General features: G+C 35.4%; 1 protein-coding gene across 5 annotated transcripts in view; it reads left to right on the top strand.

The window, feature by feature from the left end:
* CNTN5 (contactin 5) overlaps nucleotides 1-13,184 on the top strand; it is a 674,696-nt gene that overhangs the window by 429,524 nt on the left and 231,988 nt on the right. For all 5 annotated transcript variants that reach the window (XM_040584292.1, XM_040584291.1, XM_040584293.1 and 2 more), the window contains one exon: nucleotides 4,856-5,031. In XM_040584292.1, coding sequence (XP_040440226.1) covers nucleotides 4,856-5,031 — 176 coding nt within the window. The remainder of the gene's footprint in view (nucleotides 1-4,855; nucleotides 5,032-13,184) is intronic.

Raw genomic sequence — 13,184 nt, 5'->3', positions numbered from 1 at the left:
GGCTTTAACAGCTAACAAGACCAAAATATTTATTTGATTTTTTTTTTCCCTAAAAACCTATAAAGCTATGAAATACTATCCCATTTTATAGGGAAAGCAGTAAAGTCCAGGTACGTTACATGACATGATTATGCAATATGGGATACCACGACTGAGCCAAATCTGGTGTCTTTTCACTCACAAGTCCACCATTTTATTTCTTTGCAACCACTGTCTGTTGCCTGTTTTTCCATACAGACTATTATGTCACTGACACCTACTATATGCATCTGCTGTGACACTCCTGTGAGTCTGAGAGTTCAGTTTATCAATGGTGGGAACAGTACATTGCAGTCACCTTATCCATTTGCTGCATCTGACTCTGCTCATATTTTATACAATTTAGAAGTGATGTAGGAGGGCTGGGAGAACATATGGTTGGTTATTTTTTTCATACATCCTTTATCTTTTCTCATAGAGTCATTCTTGATTTACAAAGGGAACATAAGGACTCTTACCATTGTGTTTTGTTATAGGTGACAATCATGAATTCTGCATTGTATTTTTTACTTATTACACTTATTTCACTTGTGGATTCTTCAGCATTCTGGATGAATTCTCCTTAGACTTATTTGAATCACAAAACTTACATTTCTATGACTGGAAGAAATTCAGAGGCAGTACCATCTTTAGACATCCCCATCACAATAGCACTGAATCTTCCTCTTTGCAAAATATGTGAGTCATTAAATGGACAATCTCCCCAAGAAGCACAGGCATGACTAAAACATGTAACATGGGATTAGGAATGAGTGGCCAGAAATTCTTCAAGATGGAATTGCATGAAGTCCTCACCATGTGTGATGAAAACTCCATTGACTTCTTCTGTATTGACATTCCTTGTGTAATTTCTATTACGTATTTGTTGCATCGCTGATAAAAAAAACCAACACACATATTAGTTCCACACATTGTTAAAGTGCTATGAGCCCATTAAACGTAGCATGTGACCATGGAGAAAAGGCACAAACTTCCACCAAAAGAGGGGAACCCTGTGCATAGCCCTCCCAGACAACCTCATCATTCTTGTGGAGAACCTATGTCATCTCCTTTCTTTCTTGGTCCAACATTTTTTTTGCATTTTCCCAATGGAATGCAATCAACAAATTCTGGCTTTCAGCATATTTTAAAAGGTGGTTACAAAGAAGGTAGAAGCTCTCTCTTCACAAGGAACCACATGGAGAAGGCAAGGGGAAACAAATACAAGAGGGGTTTCATATGAGAGGTATCTTCTTAATATAAGAAAGGAATTTTTTACTGTGAGAACAGTCATTCATTGGAACAACCTCCTTGGGGACATGGCAGACTTCCCATTACTGAAGGTTTTCAAGATGCAATTGAACAAGGTGCTAAATAATATAATCTAGGCTCCCCTTTCCATGAAAGATTGGACCAAATTATCTTTCAAGGTTGCTTCCAACCTTGGTTATTTTATGACTTTGTGATACCCATTCCTTCAGTTCTCCAGAGATTAATTGGTATAAACAGCCTTATAAACAAACTTTCATGACTGTGGTTCTTAAAAGGAAAGCTTTGACCCAAAAGGCCTAGTTCTAATGGCACAACATAACTTCTTCCGTTGTTGCCGTGTGTCTGTACAGCATATACAATACATACTATTCAGGGGAAAAGAAAAAATATATAAATTATTTGTGTGGAATATACTGTTCTTCAGGGCAGGTGCAGAGAGAATTTAGCCTCAGAAAATACTATAGATAGGCAAAGGTTTGTTGTATGTCACTGCCCAGCCTCTGGCATATGAAATAGTGAGGAGAAGGGATATTCCCATATCACCAAAGGCCTTGTCCTATTATCTACAAGCGCTGAACAATACAGATTGTTATTTACATGTGCTGTGAGGCCTATGCTGCTAAAAATTATTTTCAGCCAAAACAGAGAACAACTTTTTGTTTTTTCTAAAGCTGCATTAAAAGAACATTTGAATCACTCAAAAATTCCAAAATTGTCTCTGCCATTTTAATACATCTCCTTAGTCTGTATAACTTATGACACAGTGTTCATAACCTTTTTACAAATGTTTTTTTCTTCAGTTCCAGTCATTAAGGTATCTAAATACATGTAACTCCCTGAGATAAATTGATTCCATTTGCTCAGCATTTCTGCAAATCATACTTTAGTATAACAAGTCAGGATCTGTACAGTGAAGAACATAACTGAGAGACCTTTGATGAGGGATGCAACCTTTCACAGGCTTCCTGTGGGTTCACAACAACAGGTCACCATTGTTACTGAGTTAAAGGCAGGTGCAGAGCTCCCTGAGATGCTGCTTCACTACACTGCTTTCACTGCTTATGTAATACTGCATTTCCTATTTTACTTTGGAGACATATAAGCTGGTTAGAGACATATAAACTGCTTAGAAATATTTTGTGAGTATAATTTCCTGATAGAAAACACCATTGTAAAAAGTTTTAAAAAAATTACTTTAAAATATTTAGAATATTTCAAAATGTTATGTTGTCACTTGTCTTCAAGAAAAAAATGTAGCTGATTTTTCTCTAGCATCTCATTACATTATAAGTATTATATTTGGGATTCTGTCCTCCTACATCAGCCAGGGTACCTAGAAGAAAATATGTCACGCAGTTCAGCGTTTCTTTTCCTCTAATGTGCTTGGATTATGTGAGGAGAATACAACCATTCAGGATGGACTCCATGATATGTAGACAGACAGACATCAAGATCCAAAGATTTGGGGTTGTATTACAAAAGCATATTTTTGCATTGCATTTAACTGAAAATGAAACTAAGTGAAGAAAACTAATTAAAGCAAACTGAATTTTGTGTCAGTTCCCACTTTGAAATGCTCAAACATGTAATTTTGGCCTTTTCCTTATCTAAATCTCCCATCATTTCTGGACGAATTAATTTTGTATTTTTATTTCACACAGATATATATATATATATATGTAAAAGTAAACTTTCTTTTTTTATTTCATTAAAAATCTTAAATAATTAACAAAATGTTCAAGATGAGAAGTTCCTCTTTTAGCTCTGCTATGTATGAATCTTTTTTACAAATGTAGTGAATCCTACAGACATTTTCCTAATATCCTTTGCAGTATAAAGATATTGTCAACAGTGTTTCATTTCTTGCATTAAGTGAAACAGGGGTCCTCTGTGATCAAAAGTCCAACCATGAAAAAAATGGGCAACTAATATTTTCACAGTTCATATTAATTCTGCCAGTTCTGACCTTTGGATAAAGAAAAATTCAGAGCTATTTCAGCTGGATTCTGCTGTCTGTCATTCCCAATGAATGTTAACAAGATAGAGTGAACTGATAATCATTTTGCTTCTTTAAAATTTCTCCTGGAGTCTAGATGTTACCAAGTTCTTCCATTCTTTGCTGAATGCTGGCAAAGCTTGGGAGTAGCTGGCAATTTCCTGAAGCAACTTTGAAATTGCAGAATGACTGCGAACTAGCAATGAAGGAAATATCTGTGCATCATAATAGCTGTGCCATACCTGTTTACACTGCTTATCTGCTTTGTATTCTTTTAACAGTTTCATGTTCTACACAGTTTGACAGAAAAGTAAATTTAAAGAGTGTTCTTATATGGAGTATTATTCTTTAATTGAGATATTGCACCATACCTCCCTAGAGGTTATTCCAGAGTGCTGGAGTCTTAATCTACCATACAAAATCTTTTCCTTTGCAGCCAGTCGACTGTTGCAGGTTTGTTGTTTCAGTCTTCGGAGATGAATGAGAGAGGTGAGGCATTTTGGCAGAGAGGATCCAGGGGGGAAAAAAAACCCAACCTCAAAACCCACTCACACAACAGAAAAAATATGAGACAGATTACTTCTGAAACCTCAAAAAAGAAGTGTTCATTTGGGAATTATTCAGTGCTTTGGCTCAGGCGTGATACTTTCCAATATGTTAGCCGGGATTCTTCCACCTTATCTTCACTCCCATCCCAGTCTTTACTGTTCAGATTTCTCATTTCAGTCCCGAACACCTCCCAATTTTAGCATTCCCTTTGCCAGCCAGCTCCTCATTTGATCTTAATTTCCATTTGCCTGGTAGCTTCCAGGCATTACCCTTGACCAGCTGCCAGCTAATTCCGGTCTCTCCTGTCCCAGTCTTCTGTGAATATTGTGTATACCGATCTAGCTGATATTCATTTGCCTTTGTCTGTTGCCAATATCCTTTATTTCATAACAGCCTATGTACATCAAGCTACCCCCCTTCTCTTCACAGGCCTTGCTTTTCTCCTTTCTGTATCTAAATCAGGTTTCTCCATTTATTTGACCCAGAAAAACAAATGCTGAAAGAATGGAAAAGAAAAGTTCTTTGCTCTAATGCAGTACAGACTTAGCTTTGCTAACTCTAAGTTCATCTGGGCCTAAAGTTTTAATGATAGAACGTGAATTGAAACTTTGATTATTATAAGCACAGTAAAAATCCTATTTTTGACATAAAGCATGCATCTGCTGTACAGGCTTCAAGTCTGAAGACTTTATGGGTGATAGGTTTTTGGGTTTTTTTTCTGGGGGTGGGGGAAGAGGTTACTAATTTGATTTAGCATAGCCAAACCAAAAACTATCCTTTCTCCTCATAGGCTTAAGATCTGCTTTTACTTGTGTTCTATCAGAAAAACTTAGTTTTTGTCAGCCATGCGTTACGGAATTTCTCCATCCAAAGCTTTGCCAAAATAATGAGTTGTGGCACAGGTTTTCTTTGAGTAGTTGTCATCCTTACAACAACCAGGGCTGTCCAGTTCTATATACTAAGCTTGATGCTTTCCTTTGGCCATAAAATGCTCAAATAGTTTCTTTCTTTTTTCCTAAGATGGCTTCGAAATGGAACTGAAATTGACATTGAAAGTGATTATCGCTTCAGTTTAATAGAAGGAAGTTTGATCATCAACAACCCCAGTGAAATGAAGGATTCTGGACAGTATCAGTGTTTAACCACCAACGTGTTTGGCAGTATTTTAAGCAGAGAAGCTGTTCTTCAATTTGCATGTGAGTAAAAAAAAATTTAACATGGATAAATCAGATCTTTACATTACTTCATAAGGCTCTAAACTGTAATTTTAATGCATTACATGCTACACTGACCACTGACTTTACTGGGCTAGGATTTCGGAATTAGAAATAAAATGCTTAGTGGGGAAAAAGTGGTTTGCTGTACTGGACTTTTAACTCTTAAAATAGAACTAACTATCAGAGAAAATGACTTTCATAAATGATCCCAAATGCTGTCCTTTAATGTCATACCTGAATATTCTGCAACAATATTTCACTCATTGCTAGTTCCCTGAAACATATATCATTTTGCCACACTATGTGAGCTCGAAAGAACTGTAAACTTAGGAACAGAGTGGGATAAACTTCCTATATATCTATAGGATAATCGGCATCTATGACTGTGTAAGCATAATTTTGTATGTATATAGGCATAAAAATATACATTTTATGTTCATGTTTATGCATACATGTCATGCATACATTTATACATTATGCGACTGAGATAATTTTTTTTTGTAATTGTTAATGGAAATGGAAAATTTCACCGCTTTGAAATCCTTCATCACAGTATACTTTCTAGAAGCTATCAAGAATCCATGAACGCAAGTAAATGTATGTGGTCTGTCTATAGCATGCTCTTTCATACATGTAATCACCAAAAACAAGTCCATAATTTTGATATTCTACCTCCAACACTGACTTCCCTTCAACACTTTGCAAGAAGGCAACCAACATTATTTTAGTGCTTTATCTAGGTAAATCCTATCATGAGGGGCTTTTTTTCAGAAGCAGGGATGCAAAAAAACCTCCATCCTAATTTCTCAGATTCTGCTAAAAATAGAACATTACCATGAAACATGAGGCAGATCTTCATATAGCCACAACTGGAAAACAGTGGGGTTAAGCACAAGTTGCCTACCTGCATGTCTGTTAACACATATGGCGGTGTAGAGAACTCAGCAGAAATAGTATGGGGTCTGAGATTCTCCCTTACTGTACCCTTCCCTGGTAAACTCAGACCTCTCAAATCTGTAGCTTTAGTCTTATCTGTCCTGTCAAGGTATTTGTTAGCAAGATCATGGTACTGCCCACCTACTTCTGAGCTGGGAGCAATACTCATGTTTCTGTTTCCTCATGCCAGATCATGTTTAAAACTCTAAACTTTGCGACAGTTCTCTTATCACAGTATTATTTGACTTCATTCTTAAACATATATCTGAGAAAACTCAGCAACATTTTATCTTTCATACAAGAAAGCTATCATTAAACAAATTGCTTAGTTAGAGAACCTTACAACTGGTAAATACAGATAGTTCAAGGGCTTGGAACTGAAATTTCTGTTCCATTTCAGGACCATGCCTAATGGGTGACCATTTGACCTCCAGCTGAAAAAAAATTACAAAGAAAGTGAGAGCTGGAGCTCAAACAACAAAAGGCCTATGAGATTCAGTACCTACATCCACAGTTTATTCAGAACCCCATGTACTTCTAGTTACAATATTATTTCCTCCAGTAAAACAAATTTAGATAAGGTTATTAAGAAAAAAAAAAAAGGAGGGGGAAAAAAAAGAAGAAATAAGAGTCTGGGTTTGGTGGGTTTATTTTTTTTGCATTTTAAAAGTGTTATTAACCTGCACACCTGCTTTTGGAGGTATCAAAGTTGTCGTACTGTAATGTCTTGAATGTGATTTCTGTTCATTAAAGTATTTATTTGGCAATTGTAATGAAAGTTTCTCAGGAGACATTAATGGAGTAATGGTAGCTGGAAGGACTGAGGTGTAGCAAATAGTGCAGAACTTGTGAGGAAGAAGAGGCTATTATAAGCATATAGAAATCTTTAAGAAAGGATAGGTAGTCATAACTGGTTGAAGTTCTTTTAAAATTTTGTGAGCAACTCCTCCATAAAAGCAATTTCAAATTCAATATGTGTTTGTAGTTCAGCTTCTTTGTAGCATGACACTTTCTCACCCACCCTTGATTTAATGCTTCCTCCAATCCCTGGTCTTCAATAGCTGATGTGTTCCTGTTGAAGCAATACTTGTATCAAACAGCAATTTACCGTATAAGTTGGTGTCACCATACTGTAAACTCATAGCAACATATCAGAAGCTTATATCACAGAAATGTTTTATGTCAGATCTGAAGTAAATTTAAAATAAAGATTTTCACTGTGATTTCAGCTTTAAAATATCTAAGACACTGTCTTGAATTTGACCAGAAAGTTCAGATATATTTTCTTGAAGCAAAGAACGGATTACTTTTATCCTGCTATCTTGGGTGATACCAAGTTTACACTGGTTCCTAAAGTGCTAATACTCTTTATTTCCTTTATGAAACTGAGATGTTTCTTAGCAGATGCTCAAAGGGAAGTTTTATACTTTACAACATGAAGGATGGTCTTATATTTTAAAACTATTTTGGAGACATCCTACTTCATAGAAAAACTTGTATAGTGCAATCACAATCTTTCTGAAATAAATGAGGAATTTTTCCATATTAAGATATTTTAACCACACAATATATAGACTCTCATTTATTAATAACCTTTTCTTGCATTTAAATTCATTAATTACCTGAAAACAACATTGGATGCTGTAGTACACAATTAAATGGTCTTTAGATTAGACTATGTTCATTTAGTAACTAGCATTGAGCTCTAAAGCATTATATAGATAGGTAAAGAAGGACTGAACAAAGAGTGGCTTACATTACACTGAAATAAATATAAGAATTTTTAAAAAGTCATGCTTGTGATTAAATGCTGTAAGAGAAAATGTCAGTATAGTTGAAGTAGGCCATTTAATAGTATTCATAGAATCATAGAATGGTTTGGGCTGAAATGAACTTGTAAAAATCATTTAGTTCCAACCTCCTGCCACAGGCAGGGACACCTCCCACTAGACCAGGTTGCCCAAAGCCCCATCCAGCCTGGCCTTGAGCACTGCCAGGGATGGGGCACCCACAGCTGCTCTGGGCAACTTATGCCAATGTCTCACAGCAAAGTATTGCTTGTTAACAGCAGGCTTGCATGTCCCCAGTTATTTTCAGTAACATGGGAAGTAAAGCATGGGAAAAGATTTTTGTAAGAAAAGGTCCTTAAAGTAATGAAAGTAATTGGTGTCCTGCAATTTTACTGGGCTTTAATGGTTTAAAGGGTAATTTATAATCCCAAGGATAAATCAAGGCATTTCTGATTATGAGATAGAGCTACAGATTATGGCATTCAGTTTCTCTTTTTTCACTGAAAGCCATGGATTCTAGAAACTTAGAAGCTTACCACTTTCACAGAAAATTTTAAAAGTTAAGTTCATGGACTTGCTTGAATGCATGGTTTGTACTGCTGCAGAAAACAGTTACATCTTTGTAGCCTGCAGAGCTGTTCAGATGGAAATGGTATACAGCTCAAAAGGAAACAACAGTGATCATTAAACTAGGCTTTTGATGCAGTCTTACGGGAAAAGGCATGTGCTATACTGTGCCTATACAAAATATCACAAAACTTGAAAAAGAAGAGTATGCTTATTGCATTTGCTCTTAGTATCCTCACAATTGCATGGCCGAAGCCCAGTTGCTATATTTATTATCATGTAGTTCAGCACTGGTGATGCATTACAAATATGAATGCTTCTGTACTATGTAATTTGCAGACTTTGGAATACTTAAACTATTTCTTTGGATTTGAAAGAGAAAGAGGTATAAAATGAACATTATTTCATATATCTTAAGAGATAGAACATTTGAAAAAGCCCCTGTATCACTGGTTATTTTTATGGGGCAAAGTGGAAAAAAACAGGTATAAGCACTTAAAGGTCTGCTCAAAATTTTATACTACCTTAGCAAATATTTATGAAGATTTAAACAGAGAAAAAAAAAGGGTTTTTTTCTCTTCTTTGCATTTCCTATGATCTCTCATGCCCAAGGTCATGCTGGTTTATGCTGTTTTAAGAAAGTAAGAAAAAAGAGAGAGACAGACAGACACACACACATGCTGAAACAGAAATTAAGAAGAAATGTATTTTTTAATAAAAACATATATTTGCCAGGAATTTCTTTTGTCTTCAATAGAATTTTATGCAGAGAAATTGGAGAAAAATGCCCCAAAATAACACTGACAAAATGTCAAGCAAATCAGAACTCTTGATCACAAAAATCGTATGTTTAAACTCATATTTCATAGGTTTGCTCATAGCAGGTTGTTAAAAAGATAAAAACCTGTCAGTTTGCTACAGCTTTAAATGTCATTTATACTTCACAATCACAAGGAATAGTTCATATATGAAGTGTATTTTTTTTAACAAGATTCTAATCAGCTTATTAAAATGTAGGAGCATTAGACTAATAATTACTGAATTCCTTTAGCCCATCTTAACGTTAATGAATTGCATATTTCTGGGCGTGGTTAGCTATATGGAAGAGTTATGCAAATCCCAAACACATCTTTAGTGATTTTGCAGTCAATGGAACTAGAAAGGAGAAATATAGTTATTCTAGCTTAAATTTTTACTACATTAAGAAAAAATGTGTCTAGATGAAGGCAAGAGCATCAGCCAAATAAAACAAACATAGAAAATTTACAGTTGCTGCCAGCAGAAACCCAACTTTGTGAACACCTAGTAATTTTAAAGAAGTGCATAACATCAGAGGTGTTATGAGGATATGAAACTTAGTGTAGAAGTGTAAAAGTTTTATGAAGTCACTTATGCATTAAGCACACATACATTGTTAGATGGTTTTAGTTTGGTCTCTTATCTCTCCCCCTTCTTTTAGAAATTTGTGTAACCTAAAGGAAGGATTTCAAAATTAAATTTTAATTGTAATTTCTTTATGTTGGCCACTTTCAGCATGTGTACATGAGCTAAAAAAGAATATTTGGCTTGAACCTGATGGAAAACTGTAAAAAATACAAATTCCAAGTAGACTAAATCTACCTGCCTTACTGCACAACAGCAGTTCCACAGCTTCTCTTTGGATCTGTGTGCTACAACTTTGGCTATAAAAGTGGATGTATTCTGTGCTTATGTTTGCCATGTGTACAATCTCTGTATTTCATTAGGTCACAAAACAAAATTGCTTTTCTTTACCTGTGGATTATTCAACCTTTCATAAACCTACTATCCTGTGATATTTTCAGCCTGGGCTAAAAAAAATAAAGTGCTAGGGGAAAATAATTTCTCACCTGTCATTTATGGAATTCCTCACTGCAATTTTATTAATCTGACTGTCGCTGGCTTCTTTGTATCATTTTCTTTTTTAAAAAAATTAAATCTATTTTCTCATTTAATCTACAGAGAAGATTATTGATTACATACGATTTAAATGTCCTTTTTCAATTGATGAGATACCATGACTGTCCAGTGATCTACAGAATAAGAAGTCAGCCATGATTCAGACATGTAAATCAATAGTTTTCTGGGGAAACAGCCTGTGCACTGCCCATTCCATCATTGCACACTTATGGCCTGTTAGCAAATTCACCTCATAAGAAATGAGCTTAGTGATCCATGTTTTCTTTCTTGCCATCATGCTCCCTGGACATCTTGTGGTGTTTACTCCATAATTTCCTCATATTACTTTGTAAAGTGTTGATTAAATTACAGACCTCTACAAGTGAGAAAAATCTTGATTTATTATGGTAATTCCAGAATATGCAATGTAACAAAATGTTTGATCACATTACAATATTAACATTTTATTCTAAATCATACAAAGCTAAACATTATTAAATGCTATACAAGAAAGGTGAGAACAAGCTGAAGTAGGAAAAGAAATCAGAACGCAACTAGTTATACTCTCATTTGTAAAAATGTCCCTGATCATCCTGTAACACAGCATTTTTAACAAAGCAAATTGTTTTGCTTTGAGACCATCACAGCAACATGAAGAACGTTATTATGTTGGTTAAGAATAGCTACAGCTGCAATAGCCATTTGCAATATAAAATTTTTGTGTGGATTTCTGCATAATTCCAAATTCCTGTTTGGGGGAAATGCATGCTTAAGAAACACCTGCAAACCAGCTGTATATGCCAGGAAAAGTTCATTGTAATAAGACTGGTTGCATTTTAGTCACAAATAGTTTATTAATTGAAGAATGTGATTCAGTGAACCTGAGATTAATATGAATATATGTCACACTCCACAAAGCATTTCAGTTAAATGAACACCTGGGAAATTGTGTTATCTTACAGAAAGAAGGGATCTGACTTCTAGTTCAGATGTAGAGACTACTTCTTATCTCTTCTGTTATTTATTTGTGCAAGGTGGGACAATTTCACAAGGAAGGATTGTGAGATCATTCTTACAAAATGCAATTTCAAGGCTAAGGTCTTCAGTGACTAGGATTTGGATCAAATCCCCAGGCCACAGTTTCACATTTAAATGTTCAAACCGCTTGCACATATTTACTTACGACTACTGCAAATCTAACCCTTTCTTCTTTTAGGAGAATCAGAAAGAATTTTAAACTCTATTTTTTCATAATAAAATTGTGGAAAAATGAATCTTTGAGTCAGGTTAGAACTTATTGTTTTATTTCAACTTCAGAAAACCGTTATGAATTTTAGCTGTACTGATACTTTGTTTTTTACAGAAACATTCAGCTTATACAACTATGTTAAATGGTGCAAGATGCTAAGAACTTCGGCTTTAGTCTAAAAAAGTATTTAATCTTAAAGTATTTGCATATTCAATCCTTTTGAAGTTGATGGGATGATGTATTTGCTTAAAATTTAGCACATGCTTAAACTCTTTGTTGTTGTTAAACATGAGAATTTCTAAAGCAAGAGTTGAAACAGTCTGTGTGAATTTGTTACCATAGTGTCATCATGACAGACATATAATAGGTTTAATTAAGCCTTCTGCCATTCATTTCTTGATCCTTTCTTTCTTAAGGCGAATAAATAGCTTAGAATAACAAACTTCATGTCTTGAAAATAGCAGAACTCATTACAACCCCTTTTATCCAGCAGTTCTCAAAGAAGCTTTCCTGTTGAAAAAGCTAGATCTGGGTTTATCACTGTGAATCTTTGATGAAAATCTGCCTTCGACATTGCTTCACATGGGTGAATCTTTCACCCAAGTCCCAAAGCAAGTCTGGAAAAATAAATAAAATCAGCATTCAAGAGGTCACCTAGAACTGTAAAGACAGCATCCACTCTTTCTGACAAAAATGACAAAATGAATGAATATTTATCTGTTCAAATTTCCCAACGGACCATTAATGAGCATTGCCAGACAGTAAACCTTATGGGAGTTTGGCTGTATTCAGGAATTGCATCCACTGAAAGCTACAGGAGAAAAAAAATACACACCTTGTCTCCTGGAACTCCCCTTCCACATACAGTGTGCAGCATTGTCCTCAGAAATGGTCTCCTGACCCTGTCTACAGTGACTTGTCTATGATAGCATAAGACCTTCATAAGAGCTTCTAAGAGCTGGTAGACTTGCTATGAGTACTTCTGTCCCTTCAGTTCCATATCTGAAGCTGTCAGAGGATTGCAGTAAGTTTCTATTTTTCCATTGCTACATTAGCATTAAAAGATCAACTGCCTCCTCTGTATTAGATCACTCTGAAGAGCTGAGGAAACCCAATTATTTTGTATCTACAAATGCAAATGCTTTCTTTCCTTGAAGGCAGGAGAAAGGTGGGATAATTCTCTTTTATCTCCTCTCCGCTGCCTTGAATCAGTATCCTGTCAGTTCCAAAAGGTGTTCTTATTCTATGCTACTAAATTAAACATTCCCTTGCATAGAGAACAAATCATATGGAAAGGTCCACATCATACTTCTAAACTCTTTTACCTTCCAAGACACAGAGTATTTCTAAACTGTCTTTTGGGGATTACCCCCAGTCACTCCTGCTAACACCCAAAATGTGACAAATGTGGTGGGCTGTGGTCCCACTGAAGAATCCCATGAATATTTCTAACACTGTGACAGGGTCCATGATGAAAGTCCAGTGCAGGAATGTATTTCTTGATACTAAATTATACTAGTATAGACAAAGTCTATCTTGAATCAAGAGTCCTCAGCATACTAGAGAAAATGCATACCCTGTGTCTTCAATATATGATTCGGATATGCCATAGTTATCCAAAATAATGAAGCTTTACGGCTTTTACTTTGTAAACAAAACTATGAGAATTTTTA

This window comes from Falco naumanni, chromosome 2 (assembly GCF_017639655.2).
Source record: "Falco naumanni isolate bFalNau1 chromosome 2, bFalNau1.pat, whole genome shotgun sequence".
In the NCBI taxonomy this organism is placed as follows: domain Eukaryota; kingdom Metazoa; phylum Chordata; class Aves; order Falconiformes; family Falconidae; genus Falco; species Falco naumanni.
The sequence above is the reverse complement of the archived record's forward strand: the minus strand, read 5'-3'. Positions and strand labels throughout refer to the sequence as shown.